The 26,673-nt window shown below is 37.8% G+C and overlaps 1 protein-coding gene across 3 annotated transcripts in view; it reads left to right on the top strand.

The window, feature by feature from the left end:
- The window catches only part of ccdc9b (coiled-coil domain containing 9B), a 62,617-nt gene extending 40,795 nt beyond the window's left edge, over positions 1 to 21,822 (top strand). For all 3 annotated transcript variants that reach the window (XM_053682615.1, XM_053682616.1, XM_053682617.1), the window contains 7 exons: positions 2,885 to 2,928; positions 3,167 to 3,220; positions 5,119 to 5,206; positions 6,899 to 6,932; positions 7,312 to 7,963; positions 9,636 to 9,718; positions 12,665 to 21,822. In XM_053682615.1, the coding sequence (XP_053538590.1) occupies positions 2,885 to 2,928; positions 3,167 to 3,220; positions 5,119 to 5,206; positions 6,899 to 6,932; positions 7,312 to 7,963; positions 9,636 to 9,718; positions 12,665 to 12,691 (982 nt within the window). In that variant the 3' untranslated portion in view covers positions 12,692 to 21,822. The remainder of the gene's footprint in view (positions 1 to 2,884; positions 2,929 to 3,166; positions 3,221 to 5,118; positions 5,207 to 6,898; positions 6,933 to 7,311; positions 7,964 to 9,635; positions 9,719 to 12,664) is intronic.
- The last annotated feature ends 4,851 nt before the right edge of the window (positions 21,823 to 26,673 follow it).

The raw sequence follows: 26,673 nt of genomic DNA, 5'->3' as shown, positions 1-26,673 counted from the left end.
TCAAGAAAAAAGCCTCTACTCTCATCTGAAAACAAACCCAAGCGTCTTCAGTTTGCTAGACACTACTGGAACTTCAAATGGGATCGGGTTCTGTGGTCAGATGAAACCAAAATAGAGCTTTTTGGCAATAAACACCAGAGGTGGTTTTGGCGCGCACACAGAGAGGTAGCCATATGGAAAAGTACCTCATGCCCATGGTTAAATATGGTGGTGGCTCTTTAATGTTTTTCTGTGAGAGGACCTGGACATTTTGTTGGGAGACATGACATCATGGACTCTTTCAAATATCAACAGATATTAAATGAAAACCTGACTGCCTCTGCCAGAAAGCTTCAAATGGGCCGTGGTTGGATCTTCCAGCAGGATAATGATCCAAAACATACATCAAAATAAACACAAAAATGGTTTACTGACCACATAATCAAGGTGCTGCCATGGCCATCCCAGTCCCCTGACTTGAAACCCATAGAAAACCTGTGGGGTGAACTGAAGAGGAGAGTCCACCAGCATGGACCTTGAAATGTGAAGGATCTGGAGAGATTCTGTATGGAGGAATTGTCTCAGATCCCTTGCCATGTATTCTCCAACTTCATCAGGCATTATAGGAGAACACTCAGAGCTGTTATCTTGGCAAAGGAAGGTAGCACAAAAGGGCTGTCTCTTTTGAGGTATTGACTAATAGGGTTCCAATAATTGTTGCAGACCTATATTTAACAAAGATTTTTTTAATAAACCTGTGTTGTTTTTGCAATTGTTTGTTAAGAGCAGAGTATTTTTGTGATTTTTTTTTTTTAAACAAAAGATCAAAAGGTTGAACAATAAAGACAAATTCTCACAGCCTTCTTTGCTCATATTTACCAAGTGTGCCAATATTAGTGTTGGGCACTGTGTGTGAATTTATTTATTTATTTATTTATTTATTTATTTATTTATTTATTTATTTAACCGATGCAGATAAGAGTGAGCCTGTAGATTTTATTGAAAGGCAGTGGTTGAATTTATTCAAATGCTATTTCAGACTGTTAAAAACAGCTAAAGCTGTTTGTTAGTGTTCGGTTATGTCATGTGAGATTATGGGTTTCGAGCAGCATTGCCAAATCCATGCTTTTCCCATCAAATTGAGACGGTTTGAAAACGCAGTCGCGGGTAAAAATGATAAGGTTGCGGATTCTGAAACGGCAGAAGAGGAAAAATAACTGTCTCATAAGTTTATACTGATGCAGGTATTACATACCCACCAAACTTCAGTACCAACAGACACGCACATACAGTAGACTAGAGTTGACACTGAGGGAGAGAGAGGAGACAGCATGTGGGTGGCATGTCTGAGTCACGACATTGGTTGAAAGCATACATCCATGTCCTGACCTAACATTCAAAATTGGAAGGTGGGTGAATGTGTGCAAGTCAACACTGGAAAAATCAATTCAAATAATTTTAAAAGGAGAGTACTGTATAACATGAGTTGACAAACCAAAGTAGAGAGTTTGTGAGAGGGAAGGAACTTAGATGTGGAAGGAAAGAGGAATTTCATGGACATCTACACTCCTGGGCAAGAAAAAAAAAAAATTACGCTTTTAATGGTCTTAACAACAAATCTTTGATCAAGAAATTAGCAAGAATATAACAAATAGATAAAGTAACATAGTATGGGATAGCTTTTCCCTTTAAAAAAAAAAAACAATTTTTGTACACCCAGACGTGTGCTAGTTTGAATTTTACTTCAAGTATTGTAATCATTATCACGATTTTACAGGTCTCAGCATTTGTTAAATTCTTTCTAATTTTCTATGGTCTTTGTTATTAAGACCATTAAAATCTTAATATTTTGCCATGCACGGTGGCTTAGTGATTAGCACGTTCGCCTCACACCTCTAGGGTTGGGGGTTCGATTCCCACTGGGGCCCTGTGTGTGCGGAGTTTGCATGTTCTCTCCGTGCTGCGGGGGTTTCCTTCGGGTACTCCGGTTACCTCCCCCAAAGACATGCATGGTAGGCTGATTAGCATGTCCAAATTGTCCGTAGTATATTAATGGGTGTGTGAGTGTGTATGTGATTGTGTGTGCCCTGCGATGGATTGGCACCCTGTCCAGGGTGTACCCCGCCTTGTGCCCCATGCTCCCTGGGATAGGCTCCAGGTTTCCTTATGACCCTGAAAAGGATAAAGTGGTATAGAAGATGGATGGATGGATTTTTTTGCCCAGGAGTACATTTCATTACATCTGTCGCTTTTTGTTGAGAGACAGTTGTTGGGCTGCAGTTATGCCCTGGTATTGAGTCTTGCACAAGGTTTCAGCAGAAATACTTTGCATCTGAACTTTTTGGATCCTGTGTGTTCCTCACCAGTGGTTTTCTTTCTGTTTGTATGTGAGAATGTAGAGTCTCTGCTATGTCTAAGTACTACACCCAGTGTTTCTTTACACCCAGTGTCTGGAAGTCCTCAACAGAGCTGCATTTGAGACACTGAGCCGATTCCCTTGTGAGAGAAACACTGCATGGGAAAAGAAGCCTATTTTTAGACAGGCTTAAAATGCCTTGCCTTATTTGGACTAGCTTGCAAACACCATAAACTGAAGTGGAGCGGGAAACATGAATGTTTCAGGACAAACTGTTTAGTGAGCACTGCATAAATACAGGATGATGATCGGTACAAGTGTACAATAAAAAAATAACGACACATCACTCAGCGTTTAGCTAGAAGCCTTTTTTTAGGATGGTGATATGAATAAATAGAAACAGCTCCCACAGGCCGTTGTACTAACATTTTTAGTTTCTTTTTGCATCTGCGCTTTCCACACTGTAGCATCACTCACACGATGTTATTGATTGACCTGGTCACCTGTACCTATCTGGTTTGTTTCCCTGTCCACAAATACTCTTTATAGGTTTTCTGAAAAAGGCACAGCGGAGAGAGGCACACAGAGCAGAGGTGAGAAAATCGATTTTGAAAGTCCCTCTTATAAAAGTAAACAACATTTTAAGGGTGGAAACGGTACAAAAGGCAAGAATTGAAGAATAGATAATTGCTCAATTCTTGTTTTGTTTTGTTTTTATTTTTAATGATTCAATCTACAGACTATAGAAAGCATTTTAAGGGTAATCTTATTCATACGTTACATAGGTATTCCTTTTGTACTTAAATAGTTATGGTTCATTTTGATGAACAGGAGGAAGAAATGCTAGAAGAGGACATTCCAGACCTTCAGCAACAGAATCACGAGGTAGTAATCAACATTTTTTTCACTGTATTTTATTTCGTTTCAATCCATGATACCAGCTGAAGTCTTTAATAACTTCTGACTGTGGTTCTTCCAGTGGGGTTCTTGAAGCATATCCATACATCTACCATTTACCACATTATTATTATAAAAATATTATAATTATTATGTTTGACTGGTCACTTAATTCCATGGGTTTAATTCAAACTTCAACAAATAGTCCTATAAATAATGTCAACTTAGGCCTAATGTGTTCAGGAATAAATGTGCAATGGCTCTAATAAATATCCAGAATATTTTTGTATGCATTTAAATTATGATAATAATATTTGAATCGTTGGATTGTGTTCATTAAAGTCTGTACTGAGGGGGTCTCTGGAATTTTTTTGACAGTTAACGGGGTTCCTAGCTGCAAAATGCTTTTTTACTCTATCTGTCTCTATTAATTTATATGTATTGTAGTGTGGGCCTGTATTTAAATATGTAGACTGTATATCAGCTTGCTTGTGCACAGGGTCATTGTCATGCTGGAACATGTTTGGGCCCCTTAGTTCCAGTGAAGGGAAACTGTAATGCTACAGCATACAAAGACATCCTACACAGTTGTGTGATTCTAACTTTGTTGCAAAAGTTTGGTGAAGAACCACATACGGGTGTGATGGTCAGGTGTCCACATACTTTTGTTAATATAGTATATCATAACATTTGGGTTTGCTATTTGTGTCAGCACATGTAAGATTTTAAACAGTAATGGCATTTATAAAGCCTTGAATGAAATGGAATATACACTCACCATCTACTTTAATAGAAACACCTGTACACCTGCTTATTTATGCAATTATCTAATCAGCCAATCATGTGACAGCACAATGCATAAAATCATGCAAATACAGGTCAAGAGCTTCAGATAATGTTCACATCAAAGATTAGAATGGAGAAAATGGCCTGGTTGTTGGTACCAGAAGGGCTGGGTTGAGTTTTTCATTGAGTTGCGACAGTTCTGTGGGTGGAAACGACTTGTTGATAAGAGAGGTCAGAGGAAAAAAGCCAGATTGCTTCAAGCTGCCAGAAGGATATACATAACAACTTATATAATCACTCTGTAGAACCGTGGTGAGCAGAAAAGCATCTCAGCATGCACAAAACATCAGTGTTTTTTTGTTTATCACACCATTTTGTGTAAACTCTACAGACTGTTGTGTGTGAAAATCCCAGGAGATCAGCAGTTTATGAAATACTCAAACCAGTCCATCTTGTACTAACAACCATGCAACGGTTAAAGTGACAGAGATCAAACTTTCCCCCCATTCTGATGTTTAAGGTGAACAGGAACTGAAGCTGGACCTGTACTGTAACTGCATGATTTTGTGCATTGTGCTGCTACCACATGATTGGCTGATTGGATAACTGCATAATTACACAGGTGTACAGCTGTTCCTATTTAAATGGATGGTAAGTGTATGTTTGTTGAACTTCTACAACAATAAATTCATAACATGGAGCAGTATGAAAAATGCAACGTTCACTATAAAAATGACTTTTAACATCCAGTAAGTTGTGGTGAGTATCAGAGACACTGGTAAGTGTTATGCAAAGTAATGTTAATACACAAGATGCTGTTTTGTGTGACATAGTTTATTGCAATATTGATACAATACATAAGCATATCGTAACCATATCGACCAAATTTTGTTACTGTGTTTTGCGTTTTTTTTTTTTTTTTATGAACTGTCATGACCAAACCAAAACATTACCAAAACATACACTTATCTCTAAAAATCAACTATGCTAATAAACTCAAGTATTTAACCTTATAAACAATGAACTCAGTGAAACAGGATTTCTTCTATTATAAGTGTGTTCTAATGTGTGTTGGTGTGTGTATTGTGAATGTGCTCCAGTTGGACAGCGTGATAAGAGAGGAAAGAATGTTCCCGTGGTTAGCAGTAAAGTGAAAGGAAAGGACCGTTTGACCGGCCGAGCCAGGAGGTAAGACAGGCTGCTGCTCTGATCACGCAAAAGACATCAAAACACGTAGACATTAGACTTTTCATTTAGATGGAATTTACAGTATTCATTAGTTATGCCAATATTCACCCATTATGGAAAAGTTTCATCAGAATATTTTGATTAAATTATTTCTACCTCAAAATTGTTAGCTACATTAGCTAGTAGTAATTTCAAGGATGGTTAGCTACACTACAAGTTGAACTTGGCAACTTGTTTAACTGGCAGTAAAAAAATCAGAAATTCATGTCATATTCAGGTCATGTTATAATTATAGAGCACTCTAATGGTGCAATAATTTGAGTATTGTGTGTTCTAAGGTGTGTGTTTGTAAATACGCATATATATATATATATATATATATATATATATATATATATATATATATATATATATATAATGATATGTGCTTTACATGTATATATAATAAGTTTTTTTATTGAGTAGTTGCTTCAGGGTCATTAGCAGAGTAATAGACAATGGACCTCGTTTATTAATAAAGGTCAAGCCGAACTAGAAATTCCCACCAGATTTACAAACGTTTCTGTAAATTTTCTTCATACTCACGTGCGTATGTTGATAAATGCAAGTCACTTGCTAATTACCAAACAAATTCACAGCACAGCTGATTTGAATTGTGTGATGTCCACAAAACTCCATAAAAGACAAAGCTCACAGAGAGTTGAAATGACAAAATGCTGACAACATGGCGCAAGAGTGCCTCTGAGGCGCAGCGTACACAAAAACTTCCAATAATGCAGAGCATTAGCTACCAGTGGTGCACACTCGCTTTTCCTCATGTATACGGGTGACATTTCTTTTGTCCGAATGAACGGCTAGTCATATTTGTCTTAATTTATGTGTTAATTGCATAATTATAATTATCTATGTATCTTTTGGATTGCTTGCTTTCAAGTCATTAATATGACATGACAGACATTCACAAGTTTTTCATTAAATTCAATTCAATTAAAGTTATTTTAATTTATTTCATTTATTTAAACTCGACAGCAGAATATGTACATAAAATTTCAGGCCAGTTTTAACTCTTAACCAGCTATATGATTTGACGAAGTCTGTCAATCGAGTTTCACATTAGTGAGTTTCCTTATATGTAAATTTATATGTATTATGTATTATATTGTCTTAGGAGCTTTTGTAGAATACAAAAGTTTTCATGACAAATTTATGATAGAGATTTATTTAAATTATTTAGCACTGCAACAATTAATCGATAAAATCGATAATAATCGATGATAAAAATCGTTGTCAACATCTGAAATGGAACACTATCGATTTTTTTACTAACCAGAAGTATCCGGCTAGTAAAAATCCGATCCCAATCCGAATAATCGATTAATCCAGCTTGATACATGATATCCAGCTTGATACATGATGTTACTGGCTAAATCCGTTCACTGGAGCTAAAATATGTATTACTTCTGCTTCATTATTTGCATTATAGTTAGGATATTGGCATTGCTAAAGAATTTAGCTTGGCTGCCTGAGCATTAGCTTTCCCCCCTTTTACCCTGTCAATTCAGTGTTCTTCTTCTGTGCTTGAATTTCTAATTCATTGCATGGGCAGAAACATTTAAAAGAGAACATTATCCATTTAAGTACTTTAAATGCCAGGCTTTATCAGTTCATGTACAAGTATACTTCTCTTTTCAGATGGGATGCTAAAGAGGAAGCAGAGCAATTACAGGTTAGTTTTGTACTGAGCACAAAAAAATAAATACCTGACTTCCTTTTCCCTAGGAGCTTAATTAATAATGTTTTGATCCACCTGAGTCTTGTCGATTATGGTTACAGCTGCTACAGTCTGTCCTCACAGTCATGGCTGATATCTCATAAGAGCTATGCTTGGCATGTTAGAATGATAGCCAGTATTACTCTTGATGAAATTCTGTTATAAATCTAAATACTTACTAAAAATGCTAACGGTTTATAGTATGCCACGTTGTTTATTAATATTAAGCTACTTCAGATGAACCATGTCTCCCATGATACATTTGTGAATGTGCCATCTGGTAAAAGATATTTATTTGAAATATTTTGCCATCTGTTATGAACCAAATCTGCAGTTGGGGCCAGACACCAGCTTGGTGGAGTTTTTGGAGGAGCTGGATGCTCTGTGTGATCCTGAGTTCAACAGTAACAGTCCAGACACCGAGACCCAAGAAGCGGAATCCACAGCATCTGTGGAGACAGCTACAACCACCAGCTGTGTTTCTGCAGATACAATAAAGAGTCAGGTTATTCCTTTAGACTCAGCCAACAAGAACACCTCCAACTCTAGAGGAGCTGAGAAGAAGGTCCGTTTTTTAGAAGACCTCATTCAGGGAGTTTTCGAGAAGAACTCGAACACAGATACGACAGAGATCAAAGCCAGTTCTTTAATAAACATACAACAGACCAAAACAGTGCTTGGAGAGCAAGATGCCCAACAGGACTTGGGTCATGATCAAGAAGGAATGAAAAACAACCAGGTCACAGGCATTCTTCTCACAGATCCCCAAGCCAAAACAACAGACCAGTTTGATTCCCAAGAGACAAGCATTAAAGAACCGAAACCAACGCCTGAGAACTTCCTGAAGGAAGAACCTGAGAGCAAATCTGAACAATCACCTTGTGATATTGTTGGTTCTCAAAACGGCACTGATGCCACAGCTTCTACTGAACAGAAACTGCTTCACATGACGGAGGCTCTGAAGAATAACACCTCCAGAAATACTGGTAGGAAAGCGTTCATCTGTTTATCTTGTAAACCTGTCAAGTTTCTGCCTAAAGTACAGTAACTGTCTCTTCCTTAATGTAATTTTAGCATAAATAAATAAGCTAAAGGATGATGCAAGGCTTCTGGAATAAACCACCATATGGGTATGTAAAGTTGGAAAAGTATGAGTATCTAGAAGCGATGCACCAAGCTGATATTTCTTTTTTCATTTTCCAAAACAATACCGATATCAAGATAAGTATCACCCAATAACACACATCATCTAAGTTTAATAATTCCAGAGTAAAGCTGTTTGTAGCACAGGGCTGTTGTATTCTCCAATCTGATTGGCTAGAAAGTGCTGATTATATTTTTTATAACAGTAGCTCTGACAGTAGTTATGACTGAAAGGCAAATAACACATCTATGTTAATGCACTTGATCAAAGGTTATTGTTTCTGTAGTAATAACTAATTGGCAGTGATTAAAAACAGTAACAAAAAAAAAAAGAAAAGAAAAAACATACACTGATCAGCCACTATGAACACTTGTACACCTGCTCATTTAACTGGACCGTTGAAAAAACATCACCTGGTCTTTTTCCAATCTTCAACTGTCGATTTTTTCTGAACCTGTGCCCACTGTAGCCTCAGGTTCCTGGTCTGGGCTGATAGGAGTGGAACCCGAAGTGGCCATCCTCCTCAAGCATTGGCATCTTTGTATGTTCTGAGATGCTTTCCTGTTCACCATGTTTATAAGGAGTGCTTATACAAATATTTTCCCTTGTTTTTTTCCGCCTTTTTTTTTTTTCCGGTAGTGTAAAACAGTGGTTGTCAAAGTGGGGGCCCCCCTGGGGGCCGCCAGGGGGCGCCCGGGGGCCTCAACAATTTGGTGTGAAAAATAAATTCTCACTCTCAGACAACCACACACACACACAATCAATTCCTAATGTAATGTAATGTAAAGATGTAAGATGTAATTATTAATAATAAAAAAAATGGGGATATATTCAGAGGTCTGTATTTTGAATGTGTTTTAAAGACATCTTGCAAGAGGGGGGCCTCGGTCAAATGTTCATGCCATTTGGGGGGCCTTGCATGGAAAAGTTTGGGAACCCCTGGTGTATAACACCGTAGCTTTCTCTTGTCTAATGTTGTGCTTATGTAATAATCCAAAGTAAGTTACTTGATTAAAATCCATAATTGGCATAAATGTATTACAGCATGTATAAAAATACATCAGATGATATTCATTCATTCATTCATTCACCTTCAATAACTGCTTTATCCTGGACAGCAGGGTCTCAGTGGATCCTGAGAATACTAGATGGAATGCCAGTCCATCACAGGGCAGCATGCACACACTTTCACACACTCATTCACACCTAGGGGCAGTTTAGTGTCACCAGTCCGCCTACAGACATTTGGGATGTGGGCGGAAACCAGAGAACCCAGAGGAAGCTCAAGCAAATAGAACACAAACAGTAACCCGAAACACACCGGTGCAATACCAGTTCAGTGTTTCAAGTCAATATTAGTTTGATAGGAAAATCAATATCAGTTTGCCTAATTATGTTACTAAGAAACTTAGTCTTTAGCATAATGCTCAGCATCATTCTATGTATTAGTGGAATTGATCAGACAGCTGGAGTTGTGATTAGTTACAAGATAATTTATGCCCTCTCTCTTGCAGATGAACTGATTGACTCCAGTCTCTCAGTACTGAGTTTGGAGTCTGGAGATTCTCTGCCTGTCCATAGCACCAGCACTGAAAAGGTACGAGCCATGGGTCATTAAAGGGTTCATCAAAACCACATCCAATATTGTATATGGACTCTTTTAGGCAATAGTATGGCCTACAAAGATGTCTTAGCCTTTCTGTTTTGGAGAGGGTGGGGCACATTTCATATACAAATGAGTAATTTTCTTCTAGTGCGTCATGAAATGGCTGGGGTTACTAATGCTCTAGCTGCATGCTGATGAGAACTGTTCATTTGACTTGCAAATTTAAAGTATCTGTGCTGTGTGTGGCTGCGCAGCTCACTGAAGCTACATTAGAGAGTGATTCATGAGGTTTGAAGGTGGCACTGTTGGTGTTCAGTGGTACACTTCTTTCAGCTCAGCTTGATTTATCGCAAACAGGATTCATTTGGTGTGGATAAAAATTGCCAGAAGAAATCTTAATCTTAATGGCTTCATGAATATTCAAATTTTATACAGCTTGCACAGTACTTGTGTTGCCTTCAAGTCTAAATTATTTGCTGTACTGTTCTCTTAATGTACATCATTACACCTGTGGTTAATTGTAAAGGGTACGGTTGGGGTTTGAGCCATAAACCGGAAATAACACATTCCTAGATCCTAGATAGGTGCCATTGCTTGCTATGTGTTATTATAGTGTGTGTGGGCTTCAGCAGCTGCCAGCGATTGTGCCAGCATAATCTATATTTAGTGATGCATATGCACATGGATACCACTAATCTGTTCTAAAGACCTAGAGATCCCTGAGGCTAGGCACGTAACACTGTATTTAATAAATAGGATTGTACATGTTTTTCAGCTAGCTGTAGGGATCTATTTATATCTACTTATATATAAGAACAGCATGAAAAGGAATCAAATCTAATTTTTGTGTGTGTGGCCTAACATTCAAGAGGAAATTTTGATGTCTGTAAGGTTCTAAACACCTGAAAAACTGATGAAGAATAGAAAATATATGATTTTAGCAAATTAGCAACAGGGAAATTAATAACTAAGGATCTTTGTGGCTCAGCAAGATTCTTTAGCCACTATATAGCCAAACGTATGTGGACACCAGACCATCACACCCATATGTGGGGCATGCCCAGACTGTTGCGGTAAAATTGGAAGCGCACACAATTGTCTAGGATGCCCTTGTATGCTGAAGCATTACAATTTCACTTCACTGGAACTTAGGAGCTCAAACCTATTCCAGTATGACAGTGCCCCTGTGTCCACGAAGTGATGGTTTGCTAAGCTTGGTGTGCACCTCAAACTCACTGAACACTTATGGGATGAATTATACATTGATTGCACAGGTAAATGTTGGCCTGCTATAGCATTGCTGCCTGTCTCACCTCCTCCATTGCCCATAGGATTACCGCTTTTCCTTGCCACCATGCCTAACGCAACCAAAACCATACAGGCCTCCCGAGTGACTAAGACTGTAACAAGCCCCTCTGGCACAGTTAATGCATGCTCAGTGCCACTGGTTCCATATGGCATAGGTCAGCTTCAAGGTCATCAGCCAGGAATCACCGCTCAACAAGGTTTCGTTCCTTTAACCCCGGAATGTCTCCTAGTGGTGAGCACATTGGAGCACGCCCTGCAACTAGACCTTAGGATAGATGTTACTACCCCAACACTTCTTCTTTCTCCTCACCCAGAGCCAAAAGCTGCTTTTTCATATCTATTCAGCCACGTCTTTCAGGGCCTTCCACTGGTTTTCTCCAGTTACTCCCATATCCCTAAGGAGGCGAACAGTCGAACTTCCAACAAAGCCATGGCATCCTACTTCTACTGGGTAGATGATGGTTTTCCAGCCAGCCTCCTTAAATTCAGCGACAAGATCGGAGTACTTCAGCCTCTTACTCTCAAAGGCAGCTTCTATTCTTTCCTCCCAAGGGACAGTTAGCTTGATAAGGAGCACGGTCTTGGTGCTGCATCACTACATCAGGACGGAGACTTGTGTTGGTGATCTCCCCAGGGAACTGGAGCCTCCTGCCGAGATTGACTCTCATTCTCCAGTCCTGGGTGAATTTCCTTTCCTTGATGGAACTCTTGACTTGGCGCTTGTGTTGCCCCATCCTTCTCTGACAAATTGGATGTGCTGACACAATGGTGGAGGATGGCCTCTACTGATGAACCTGTCTGCGCTCCTCCAGCACCTTGGCCAATCTGCTCAGGACTTTGTGTTGCCATCGTGTTGCCACCTGATAAGCTGGAGACTTGCATTTGCACTTTTGGGAAGTATTGGAACACTAACTGCACCTCAGGCATCCTCAGCCGACATCAGTGCCTGACCTCACTAATGCTCAAATCCCCACAACTGTTCTCCAAAATCTAGTGGAAAGCCTTCCAAGAAGAGTGGAGGATATTATATGCAAAGTGGGGACTAGATCTAAAATGGGATGTTCAAAAATTGGGTGTGATGGTGAGGTGTCCACATATACTGGGTGATTTAGAAAAGCCAATCCAGCTGCTAACATGTTTTTGGGAGGAACCTGGGGAAACCCATATGAAGATGCAAAATTCTAAACAGAACTCGCACCCTAGAGCTCCAGCTGTGCTCCACAAGTGAAAAGAATCCTATGTAATATATATAGTAAAATAATAAGCCGTGTATTATGAAACGTCGAGTTACTGCTGTGCGAAATATGTATAAGTATTAGGAACATACATGGAATGCAATGAGTGGGCTTGTGCACTACCAGCAACATTTCCTCATCCTCTTGCTTTTATGTTCATTTTACATAACACTTTCCCACTCATCCTTTATAGGTATAACAGTAAAGGTACAACTCAGTTCTCAGCTGCAATTTTCAATCTATTTTATTTTGACGGAATATAAATGCATGTTACATTCGGTCAGGGTTTTAGTGTGGAGCACATGAAATTGTATTTGTGAAGATGTAGTATGACTTGTGATTTAAAAGGCTGTATATGATTTAACATTTGCTTCTTTCTCTGTCTCCCATCCAGGCAAGAGAGAACGGGAAAGTAGTTTAGATGGCGTCTTCTTTCATGGTCACTTCTGTTCGAGATGGAAGACAGAAACCAAACAAAGCAAAAGGCTACACTGCAGTTTGCCTGTTTTAGTCTGTTCCAGCGTCAAGAATGGTTAGTTTGAGAACTAATAGGAATTCACACCATGAAGAGGTAGTGGGCAGTATGGTGGTTCTAAGATCATTAGTTTTAATACTCAGTTTTAATGATGCTCAGTGGCTCAGTTACGTCCATATACACAAACTAACAGCTATATGTATTTTTTTTAAAAACATATTATGGCTATGGAAGACACCTGTTGTCATTCAGAAAGAGGGGGACTGTGCAGTATTGAAGCAGTCTGCTGTGTTGATTTGGCTTACTAGCTGTTCTATCACATTAAAAACCTGAACAGATTTGGATAAATTAGGGTGTGATATTGGCTTGTGCATGCTTGTTAAAATAAGCGTGCTGTTTATTTCATGATGAACCAGTTGATTCACTGTTGAAGTGGTTTCTTCATTTGATTTGTCTTTATGCATGATTCCATGGTTGCGGTGCCATTTGTGTTTTTGTGTATTATCTCATACTAAATAGTTTAAATCTTCAAATGAAATACAACATAAAACAAAGGTAAGCTAAGTAAACACACAGAACACTTTTATATTTATTTATTTATTTATTTATTTATTTATTTTGTTGAAGCAAAATAGAAAAAAAGTTATCCAACACCTATCACTCGTGAAAATTTAACTAATAGCCCCCTTAAACTTAAAATCTGGTTGTGCCACCTTTAGCAGCAATAACTACAACCAAACACTCCTGATAACTAGAGATAAGTCTTGCACTTACTTCTAGGACTAGGATTTACTCCTATGCTTTGGATCATTATCTTAATGCATAATCCAGTTGTGAGTTTCAACTTACGGACTGAAGACCGGACATTCTCCTTCACGATTTTCTGGTAGAGAGCAGAATTCATGTTTCCCCCAGCTATTGCAAGTTGCCCAGACCCTGAAGCAGCAAAGCATCCCCACACCATCACACCGTCACCACCATGCTTGACCGTAGCTATGTGTTCTTTTTGTGGAATTCGGTGTTTAGGACGCTTGCCTTCCAAACAATTCCACTTTTGACTCATCAGTCCACAGAACATTCTCCCAAAAGGTTTGAGGATCATCAAGATGTGTTTTGGCAAAAAAAAATGTTCTTCTGGGTTAGCAGCAAGAGAGCCCTGTAGATCCTTGGATGATGTCCTTGACCTTTTGTGACTTCCTGGATGAGTAGTTGCTGTGCTCTTTGAGGAATATTGGAAGGTCGCCCACTTCTGGGAAAGTTAACTACTGTGCCAAGTTTTTCCATTTGGAGATAATGGCTCTCACTGTGGTTCTTTGGAGTCCCAGAGCCTTTGAAAAAGCTTTGTAACCCTTCCCAGACTGAAGTATTTCAATCACCTTCGTCCTCATCATTTCTGGAATTTCTTTCAGTTTTGGCATAGTGTGTTACTGGGTAAGACCTCTTAACCAACTTCATGCTGTTGAAAAAGTTCTATTTAAGTGATGATTTGATTGAACAGGGTTTGCAGTAATCAGGCCTGGTTGTGTCTAGTCCAGCTGAACCCCATTATGAATGCAGTTTCATAGATTTGTGGAATTAGTAACTATGGCGGCAAATAAATTTTCACGCAAGCTCAGTTGGTATCAGATAACTTTTTTGCTTCAGTAAACAACCTTGTCATTTAAAAACTGTATTTTGTGTTTATTCAGGTTGCCTTTTCTTTTATCTTAGATTGTGTTTTAATTGCTGAAACAATTTAGTATGAGCTATTCACAAAATCGGAAGAAATCAGGATGGGGAAAAATACTTTTTCACAGCACTATATGACAATAAAAGATAGACATTTTATACATAGGTCCTTCACAACATGCTATATTCATATTTATGATCATTTTTTGTTACTTTTCTTTTTTTTTAACCATTTCTCCCAATTTCTTTCAAAAACATCTCTTTTATGTCTCAACATATGGGTTAGACATTTTAATGTTATTGTTTTCTTGCCTATTTCAGATAGCGGAAAACATTCATCAAAATAATAGTTAAAATATTCTTTACATTGGTGTGGTGTGCAAATCCATTTAACATCCCACGCCTGAAGCATCCTTTTCCATGAGTCATCCATTATAGATTATGAAAAATGTACAGTTTAGTTATGTTCTGCAATATTCTTTCACCCCTGATACCTGAACACATTCACAACTCCTCTAGGACTCTTTTTTTTATATTTGGTTGATTCATATACCTGCTGGAAAAAAAGCATAATATTACATAATATGTAATAGTTTCAGTGGTTATAATGGGAGTTGTGTTGGTTTTAATGGAAACTATAATGTTCCCTGTGGGTCTCTACTGGGAATTTGTTGCCTTCTATTGGTGGTATGTTATGTCTAGTGGATACTATTAAGGACCAGTAATGGTAATAGTTAGCTGATGGTTTTTAATGGTATTTGTAGTGGAAACCATTGGAATTTCTGTGATGATTTCTATAGTTTTTTTTTTCAGCAGGAATGAAATGATTTAGACCAGATTTAGTTTTAGATTTTTTATTTTTTTAATTTATTTTTTTTTTTATCAAAGATAAATTTTTAAAAACTTTGTTCTAATCAGTTTCCAGCTTTGAAAATAGCCATGGTTGCTGGCATGGTGTTAAATTACAAACAAACAAGCATGGAACAGGAAATTGCATCATCAGAATTTCCTGAAGATCAAAAACGTCATTCTATTTCCTTAATTTTTTTTTTCTAGTGATATTGTGATATAGACTGACGAGGTCACTTTAAAGTACAACACTGTTACCGAAATTATAGGTCAAAATTATTCACTTAAAAAATGTATTTAAGTAAATCTTTCAGATTTCCTTAATGTAGGGTGACCATGCATCCTCTTTTTCCTGGACATATCCTCTTCTAATTTTTGTGTAAAAGGTCCGGCGTTTTGCTTTGCTTTCACGTCAACATTTTCTTTTTCTCCAGTCACCACACAGTCTGTGTGCGTATTTGCATTGCTTTAACCCATCTCTTTAGGTTCCGCCTTCTCTCCTTCAACAACTGGTCGATTGTGTACACATTCTGCATGCAACCATTGGTCAAACTGCTTCTCAATCATTACCCTCAGCTTGTGTGTGTAGGAAGCGCTCATCCACCGCAGCAACCAGAGACAGGTGATTGGTTGAGAAGAGTAGTGCATGGAACCTGAACACAGCCTAAATATGCCCAAATACAAATGTAAATACACAGATGAATTACAGAAAAAGATTATTGATTTTGTCTCGGTTGGGGAGTGGACCAGATATTCTAAAAGGAGTCTAAAAGCATTGAATTTCATTCAGACCTGCTGAGGATTGCACAGATTGCACAAACAGTGCAATGTTTTGCTACGACTTTTATGCCAGAAGTACTGTATAACCTACCTGGGCACATCAGGAGGACTGAAACGTGTCTAGTGAAATAGAATAGAAAAAAAAAAGGTGACTGATTTTATTTTAGGGGGTCACAGTGATTAGAGCGTTTGCCTTGTACCTCTGATGTTGGGGGTTTGATTCCTGTCTCCACCCTGTGTGTGGAGCTTGCATGTTCTCCGTGTGCTTCAGGGGTTTCCTCTGGGTACTCCGGTTTCCTCCCTCAGTCCAAAGACATGCGTTGTAGGCTGATTGGTGTCTCTAAATTGTCTCATAGTGTGTGAGTGTGTGTGTGTGATTGTGCCATGCGATGGGTTGGCACCCCGTCCAGGGTGTCCTGCTGCCAAGTCCCCTGGGATAGGCTCCAGTCTCCCCACGACCCTGTGTAGGATAAGCAGTACAGAAGTACAGATTTGATTTGATTTTATTCTATGGTCATTAAAAGAAAAATAATATGTAAAAAGTGGTAAAAGTTCAACAAGTTTTTTTTTTTTTTTTTTTTTGCATTTTATTTATTTTTTAATTGTAAGTAATTGATTTAAAAGGAGATTATTTGGCCATATAGTTTATTGAGGCATTTGGTAAGACTCACCACATCCTCCCAGCCACCCCAAGTGCCCAAAATCAGAACTGTACTTAATGTGCTCATACCATTAGCATAGCTCCTAGTTCATATTATTGTTGTCATCATATTTTTTTTTTTATTTGCTAGTTCTGTGCTAAAAGAAACCCCCCCCCTCAACTGTTTTACTTTGAACCATGTTACTTATTTAAGTGCAAAGTGCAGCCATTTCTAATCAAAAAAACTTTGTAAAAATTAGATTGTTGCCTGAAAATCGATAAATTGTTAAATTGATAAGTTTTTTTTTAGAGCAAATGTTGAAAGAATTGTTGCCAACAACGGCTAAATGGCACCTCAATCATGAAATCACCTTTATACTTTTTCTGCATAAAGTGCATAAATCATTCTGCAACAAATCGAAAAGGTTTGTTGTTTGTTCAACAGGGAGTCAAACATACTAAAAATGTTCATCAATCATTACAGTACATCAGTATACCATGATATTTACTGATCATTTTAATATAATGAGTCCTTATTGATCACATATACATATGCACAGTGAAATTCTTTTCTTTGCATACCCCAGCATGTTAGAAAGCTGGGGTCAGAGCGCAGGGTCAGCCATGATACAGCGTTCCTGGAGCAGAGAGGTTTAAGGGCCTTGCTCAAGGGCCCACAATGGCAGCTTCGCAGTGCTGGGGCTTGAACGCCTGACCTTCCAATCAGTAACCCAGAGCCTTAACCACCAAGCCATCACTCCCCCCCCAAATATACCCTGATGTAAATTTTTGACCATACCACCCTCTACTAACATGACATTACTAACCAATTTTTGCTAATGTGTAGGTAATAATGATGACCTGAGTTCTGTGTGTTTTGGCTAAAAGAAAAGTTTGGAACGAAGGGAAAAAAGGAAAGTGTCTGAAAGTCATTGAATGACATCTAGATTAGATCTTATGAGGTAAATGTGTAAAGAATACTAGGGGTGGATGATACAGCCTGAACTGGGGGCGACAATGATCACAATACATCAGAGTGTACTTATTTTTTAAGGAGAAACAGTCTCTTACTGAGAAAAAAAACACAAGATTTTAAGTCTTGTGGAATTTTCTCAATCGTCGGCATTTCTCACACATCATTGGTTGGTATCATTGGTAGTTGTAGTAATCACAATTTATTAGGAGTTATGAAAAACACTTGAAGTGCTATTGTTTCTGTCTGAGTGTGCTATGGGAGAAAAAAAAAGTAAAGGTTAGGTCAATTGATTTGTGAAATGCTGAAATCGTAGCGTTGAGACTGTACTTGAGCTGAGAAATTGGAAGTGATAGTGATGGTGTGGCTGCGTTAGGATGATGTGACTAGGTGTTCAGAAATGTACAAATGAGAAACCTCTAAGCTTTTCCTTTCACCCATATATCACACTTATTGCAATGTTACCTGAATCGAGAGGAAAACTATGATCATTGCTGATTTGGAGTCAAATGGAAACCTTAAACAAACAGGTTTTTTTTCTAGATGAATCCGGACACTCATTAAGCACAGGAACACTCGCGTAATAAACAATGCCAAAAAAAAAGAAGGGATTTCATTTGCCTCAATCTCGTACATTTACAGCTAACATTAAGTCTTTCTAGAGCTGCAACTTGTCATAATCGTTTAATCAGCCAATTATTTTCCCACTTTGATCGATTACTCGGAGGGGGGGCTTTCAGTATGATTTTACAAATTTAAACTTCAGACTAAAACTTTACATTAACACAACTATTTGTCCAAATATGAACTAATAAATAATGAACTAATAAATATAAATAAGTATTTATGCATTATTTTTTTTATGGATGCACAAAAAAGCACTGATAAATAACTACATTCCTAAATGAATAATTAAAGTAGCACCTATTATGGTTTTTCAAATATTACCTTTCATGTAATGTGTTATAGATCTGTTCCTGAATGTAAAGCGTGCAAAAATCAAAGCACACGACAAACGGGGTTATTGACTCCCAAATGAAGGAACCGATTCCGAAAAGCCGAAACGAGTCGTTAGTGACTCCAGACTTACTTACTGTAATAACCTAGGTACTTTTGTAACAAAAAGCCCCATCTCGGGTCTTCATCAGCCGCTCGCTGACAGCGGTAGACCAGTCACAACAGTCTGGGACATCTGACCAATCAGAGCAGAGTATGCTCTCTGAAAGGAGGAGTTTAGAGTGAATCCTTTAGGACGGATCATTGAACGAGTCGTTTTTAATGCTGCAGTGTAAGTTATGAGCACATTAAAGTGTTTTTTGACCTTGGATGCATGTAAATCTTTAAAACAAAATCAAACACGTTTCAATACCATAATAGGTGCGCTTTAAATCTCACTTTCACTGCACCATACGGTTTCCGTTACTCACTGCCTTTAGGCATATTGTTTTACGTACGTTTACTTTGATCATTGTGTTTTAATCAGACATTAGGGATCTTACTTACGCTACACTGTTTATCACTGCGTCTATTGCGAGTGAGGAGCAATGCGGCCTTGTTACAAATAGATCACTTCCGTTACAATAATAAACGAATTTACGCAAATACAGCATATAACATAAGTCTGTGCTCGTGCATCACTGCCGTGCTTCTGTGCTACACAAACTCTACTTTATAAAATTTGCAGGTTGTAGTTTTCTTCACTACATTTAATATAACATGCTCCCCTGCCTTAGAGGACTTGGGTCGCACACTTTTTTCATGTTGGGCATAATAGGTAACGTTCACATAAACAGTAAAGTGATGAAATAATTTTTGTTGACTCTAGGTATTCTGCTAAAGCTAGCTGTGTCACATTACTTGCGTTTGACGTTGTGCGCCATCGACTGGGAAACGGCTTATACTTCTGGTTAGTAAAAAAACGCTAGTGTTCCATTTGAGACGATATTACCGCACTAGACGATACAGTACATAGTACATAGTGTAAGTGTATAGTATGTCATTTAGGACACAACTTTAGTATTTACTCTCTGAAGCGTGTTTTCGGAACAGAAGTAATGCAGGGTATCCCATGCCCTGCGCAGACCAACTAATCGATAACGATACTCGCTTACAATGATTTTCATAATCGATTATTATCAGTTTGATTGATTAGTTTTAGTTGTTGCAGTTCTAAGTCTTTTGATAACAATCGGTTGCAGACAGCTAGATAACTTTTAATCCTTGAGTAACACATTTTAAACCTACATTGATTCCCACTTTCTGATCTTATTATCTCTAGAATTTTTTACAGTATTACATTTACACTTCTTTGATACTCCCGCCTCCCTCTTTTTGATTGTGTAACTGACATAAATTCCAGCCAATCAGTCCTTAACAACTGGGAAACAGATACTTACTTCAGAAATGCCAACTTTTCTTGCACTGAAACTGCCCACTACTAGTTGCTACTGATTTTTGAAGGAATTTTGGTTTGAAGACCGTGCGCATTACACTAAAAAGCACTAGGCAGCATATTGAATGTCAAAATTAAAATTTTTAATGGGTTATTTGACACATTATAATGCACAGAAAATAAGCATACAGTACATACTCACAGGAAATCAGCCACATGATCCAAATGGTGTACAACCTATACACCGGATACATCAATCACATGCTACTGGTTTTTTGGGGGGGTTTTTTTGTTTTGTTTTTTTTTGTATGCACATATTTTGGGAAGTGATAATTTGGGAAAAGACAGTTCAAGCAATGTTTACTGCTTTTAAAGTATGTTTATAAGCACTTTATTTTGTATAGCTACTCACTATGTTCAGAAATGTTACTGTTAAATCTGATAAACACTGTACGTTAAAATAATTTAAGACCCTTTAAGACTGAACACTTCTGTCACATAACACAAAAATTTCAAGTCCAGAATTTATTTTCTTGCTTGTGCAGAATCTTGTTCAGTTGTGAAGAATGACAAAATGCATTTTATATTTGCACATATTATAAAATAGGCCTGAAGCGATATGCTTAGAATAAATCTAATAATGCAATACTTGTTTTGTCTTACGTTTGTAATGCTGGTTAGGTATGAAGAAGGAAAACGTGATTCAAAAGTCAAGTTGAAAATATATGTACCTCTTTGTAGTATGAAATATTGCCTAATAACATAAAAATGTTAATATTTTCATACTGTAGGAAAATGATTACCATTTTTGAATGTCAATGACAATATATTGTTCCAGGCCTTTTCTCAACATTTCATTATGACTGAATATACAGTGGTGCTTGAAAGTTTGTGAACACTTTAGAAATTTCTACATTTCTGCATATATATGAACTAAAACATCATCACAAAGGCCTTAAAGTAGATAAACCCAATTAAACGAATGAGACAAAAATATTACACTTAGTCATTTATTTATTGAGGAAAATGAACAACACCATTGTTGTTCAGTGTTCTCCTGATGGTGGACTCATGAACATTAACATGAGCCAATGTGAGAGAGGCGTTTAGTTGCTTAGAAGTCAGCCTGGGTTCCTTTGTGACTTCGTGGACTATTACACATCATGGTCTTGGGGTGATCTTTATTGGTTGTCCACTCCTATGAAGGGTAACAATGATCTTGAATTTCCTCCATTTGTACACAGTATGTCTGACTGTGGAATGGTGGAGTCCAAACCCTTTAGAGATGGTTTTGTAACCTTTTCCATCCTGATGAGCATCAACAAATCTCCTTTGTTCATGCCATGACACACTTCCACAGACATGTGTTGTGAAGATCAGACTTTGATAGATCCCTGTTCTTTAAATAAAACAGGGCACTCACTCCCACTTGATTGTCTTCCCATTGATTGAAAACATCTGACACTAATTTCACCTTCAAATTAATCTGCTAATCCTAGAGGTTCACATACTTTTGCCACTCACAGATATGTGTGAAAATCTGATGATGTTTTAGGTCATTTTATATATATATTCACAAACTTTTAATCACAATATTTTTGTTCAGTTTAATGTTGCAATTTTCTGCTTTATTCAAGCATGAATTAAGTGACTAATTTAATATTTTATTTTGTACATCATGCTGTAATTGATATATTGCCACTGTCACTTTGTGTCCAGCAGAATTTGAAATGAGTTTTGTGTACAACATACCGTATTAAACAGATTTTGGCTCACATTTCTGTACATGATTGTATTTATTAGCTCGCATATTATATTTTCATGTCTTTGTTTTTGTCATTGTTGTTACAGTGTAACATACTCTGAGTAGTTCAACACTAAAGTGGGAAATAAAGAATCAGATTTCAGTGTGTGGTTCATGCAGTCGGAACTGTCATAAAAACAATCCTGAATGAAGTAGTTGGACTTAACTTACTTAGAGTTTCTTGTAGAATCATCACTCAGATCGAGTTGGATTAGAAAAAAAACTGTTCAATTAGACTATAGTGATTTAAGAGGTCTTAAAACTACTGGTGGTTCTGTGCTGGTGACTGAAAGATTGTGAGTTCAAGTCAGCGGACTGTCAGAGTCACTGTTTAGCATTTAAGCAAGATCCTTAACTATCAAGTACTCAACTTTACACTTGGATTGGATTTTGCTTCAGTTGTAAGTACACCATATGACCAAAAGTTTGTGTGCTCCTGAACATCACATGCATATGTGCTTGTTGAACACCCCCCCCCCCCCCCCCCCTTTGTTGTTATAATATCCTCCACTCTTCTGGGAAGGCTTTGCACTAGATTTTAGAATGTGGCTGTTCCATCCATCCAGCCATCCATACATTTTCTATACCGCTTATCCTTACAGGGTAGCGGCGAACCTGGAGCCTATCCCGGGTGCATGGGGCACAAGGCGGGGGACACCCTGGGCATGGTGCCAATACATCGCAGGGCACAATCACACACGCATTCACACACCCATTCATACACTACGGACACTTTTTGGACATGCCAATCAGCCTACAATGCACGTCTTTGGACTGGTGGAGGAAACCAGAGTACCCGGAGGAAAACCCAGAAGCACGGGGAGATCATGCAGACTCTGCACACATAGGACTGCGGCGGGAAGCAAACCTTCAACCCTGGAGGTGTGAGGCAAACGTGCTATCTACTAAGCCACCGTGCCTCCCCATGACTTTGAAGGGAAATTGTCAAGTTACAGCATACAAAGACATCCTTTACAATTAATTGTGTGCTTCCAACTTTGTGGCAACAGCTTAGGGAAGGCCCACTTATGGATTTATGGTTGTGATGTTCAGGTGTCCACAAACATTTGGCCATACAGTGTAGTTTTGTAGGAAGGACTTATGTAACCTCAATAAATGTAAATAAGATCAAGAGTGAAGAGACATCACCTTCACCTCTCCTGAATGGGAATCTACAGTTTAAGAAGTGAAACATGAAATAAAAATGGAAACAATTATGATGTCTTTTTAATATTTGTTACATTTTATATATATTTTTCTTTATCCGATGTGAAGCATAATAGTTAAGCACCATTTATTACACAAGGAGTGTTTGCTATGAATTGGGAATATTTCCTATTCTCTTTCTCTCCTTTCCAACTTTATTTCCTTTGATACTGCAGTAAATAATGATGATCTGCCTGTTCTTTGATAGCAGATGTTATGCTTCATTTGTAAGTTTGTTCAGTTTGCAGTGTTCACTTTTAAACAGGAAAGCAACAGTGCGATCAAATGGCAACTAATATTCATGAAGAAAATGAACTCGTATAAATTGCACATGAGCTCTATTTTTCACTTCTCTCCTATTGCATCACAATATGTTATTTTTTCAACCTTGTATATCTAGAAGTATTTAATAATAAATAGAGCACTTTTTTTGCTATTTACTTCATTGCCCTTCTCATTTTTGCTGTACAGGAAATAATCCAATACATCAGATATACAATATTTTTGCACCATTTTCCCACCATCTTTAGTATATAGTATGCCATAAAATACATGATTAATGATAAATAATTGGGCATAGCTACTACAATCAGCTCTATAATTATTGGCATCCTTTATAAATATGGATTGAAGAAAACTATATTAACTACTATATATTTCTGGTTAATTAGATTAAGCTCACAAAGTAAATTTGAAGTAAAGTTATTGTAAGCACAATTACTGGCATTCTTATGACCAAAATGTAACTGGAAACCTTTTTTTTAGGACACATGGATCATGGATACCTTTAAGTACCAGGAGATTTTTAATAATAATTTTTTTAAAATAAATAAATTTTTTTAAAAAAATAGCTGCCTCTAACAAGAAGCTATAACTGGGTAATGTTTGGATCTTCCAGCAGGACAATAAAACTTCTGTGATCTAAAATGTTCACAGAACCAAGCTTTTAACATGGCCACCGCAGTTCCCTGACATAAACCCTATTATAAACCTGGGTGGTGAGCTTAAGAGTCCAAAGGAGAGGTCATAAGATCCTGAAGGATGTGGAGAAATTCTATACTGAGGAGTGTCTCAGATTACTCGCTTTGTATTCTCCAATCTGATTAATCATAGAGGACTGTGCTGTTACGTTGGTTTTGCTGGTTGCACTAAGTATTAAATGCAGGGGTGCCAATAATAGTGACACATTTAGTGTTGATAAGGAATTTCACAGAATGAGCTAATTTCAATGGTTAGGTTTACAGTATCTTATCATTTCAGAGTGAGATTAAGGCTAATTAACTACATTAGTAAGCATAATTTTCTTTTTTTTGTCCATCATTACCCAGTAGCTGTCAGTGATTCTGGAGCTTGACTGTATGTCACAGGAACACACCAGTGAAAAGATCACGGTGTAACAGTTGAATATGCCTGAAGAAAAAAATGAAACAAATACTTGTTTTGAAAACTGCTAGCTGGTGCTGGATGTGTTCACGAGCCTGCATTTGGGAATAGACTCTTATTAATGTTGAATGATTCATCCCCAAGGCCTGTTGCTCTGGAAATGGCTCCCCGTGCTTCCCAAAAGGCGCTTTCCCTTCTGTTACTCTTTTAATTACATTTTCCAGCAGGCCCTCTCTGGGACAGTCTCATCCTCCGGGATTCAGTGTTCCACACAAGGCCTGTGCTCACGTGGCTGCATATGCTGATTTCAAAGGGGATGAAAAATTGTTCCTGTCTCTGTAAGGATGCAAGGGCACAAGGGTTGTTTTGCTAGACTGTATCATATTGGGTTATTTCCATAACGTCAGTGTGTGTGTGTGTGTGTGTGTGTGTGTGTGTGTGTGTGTAGCATGTAGGGGTCAGTGATATCATCAGTTTGATATCTCAGCATTCTTCAGAAGGAAGTAAAAATAGGACTATGGTAACAAAGCTTCTATATATGGACCAGGACTCTTTTCATTAACACTGCAAGAGAATACTGAATTTTTACCAGTCCTTAAATGTACAAGAGGTGAAATGTCTGTTTCATCTCTTACCAAACTTCCTCTTTATTAAGCTGGGTTTGCTAAAGTTTTTTTTTTTTTTTCCAGTGTCTCAATTTTTTAAGTCTGTTTCAGTGTTTGTTTCATATGGATGCCTTTATACTGTCACATACCGTACCGTATATCCTGTCTGTGCATGTGTGTAAGGAATAACACAATTTGGGACGTGCTGTTAATGGGAAATATTCAACGATGTGGCAGGGTGATGCAACCTTTATCACCATGAAGTGATAATAGTTCCAATAACCGCATGTGCTGATGAATATTAATGCTCTTATACTACAGAAATTTGCCAATGGTTGCAATTTTTATTCACTAAAGAATGACACGTCAGACCTCTTTATAGTTACACTTAATGTTTTACATATACTCTAATGAGACAAGTTATTTCATGTTATCGCTTACTTACATTTAATATCATCAGCCTCTATGCTTTTCTCTCTTTTAAAAACTGTTCACGTAGAAAGCACAAAGACTTTCCCCATGACTCAACAATAAATTACAACTTTACCTCTGACTGTTACAAAGCACTAACCCTGGAGACTCATTCCAAAAATACTAAATAGTGTGTTCTTACTAATGATTATGTAAGCATCCGCTACATACATTATCATAAACCTTACCGTTATAGAAATTTAATCAACACCTTTTGACCAATCAGAATCTGAATCAATAATTCAACAGTGCTGTAGTATAAATGTATGTATTTGATTGTAGCAAATAAAGATCGCATATAAATGATCACAAATCTTTTACCATTATTCAAATCCACCAAATGAGCAAACCTTAGAGTGGACCATCAGTCTGTACAGCAGCGGTTGATGGAGGGACAGCTTCTGGAATAAAAGCTGCACCTCGATTGACACTTCACTGTGATCAATACTAAGCTGCTACAATGTCCTGTTCCCTAGTCTTAGATGAAGTAAACATGAGCTTCCCTGCTTGGCAGCGTACTGAGAATTTAGCACTGCGTTACAGTATGTTTCTCCTGCTTTCTTTGCTACACACAGTACGCATTTTTGCCAACACATTGTCTTTTCACTCTTTTTTTCTACAGTAGTCTTTAACAGTCATCTCATAGCTGTTTTGATAAAGCTATATGGTTATGATTACTGTGCATGAAGGAGAAGAGAACTGCAAGAGGTTCACATGGAGTCATGGAGAGTCAGATATATCTACCATTTTTCAAAGTGCTGATCCAGGCTCAGGTTGTTGCCCCTTTCATACAGTAGAACTGCTGTCATTGTAACCCTTCGATCAGTGGCTCGATCATTTTATGCTTTATATTGTACGTTATGCCTTGAAACCTCACTTTTCAGGCATATAAAAAGAAGAGAACAGGTTACGGTATTGTCTCAACTATCGAAAGACATCTTACAGCTTCATTCCTCCAGTAATGCCAAAAATCACTTCATAAATCTGATCATGTGAGTAATGAAGCTAAAGAAATACACCGGGTCATTTCTTCAACGGTGCTCCCTGCACTTTAAATGTGCCATGGAGGCGCAGCTTGCTGTTTGTTGTAAAATGGCTGCTAAGTCTCTTGACACACATTGCATTATATCAGCTGCACCTGGGTCCTACTCTCATAT

This window comes from Ictalurus punctatus, chromosome 9 (genome assembly GCF_001660625.3).
Source record: "Ictalurus punctatus breed USDA103 chromosome 9, Coco_2.0, whole genome shotgun sequence".
Taxonomy (NCBI): domain Eukaryota; kingdom Metazoa; phylum Chordata; class Actinopteri; order Siluriformes; family Ictaluridae; genus Ictalurus; species Ictalurus punctatus.
Note: the sequence above shows the minus strand (reverse complement) of the source record. Positions and strands in the feature narration are given on the sequence as shown.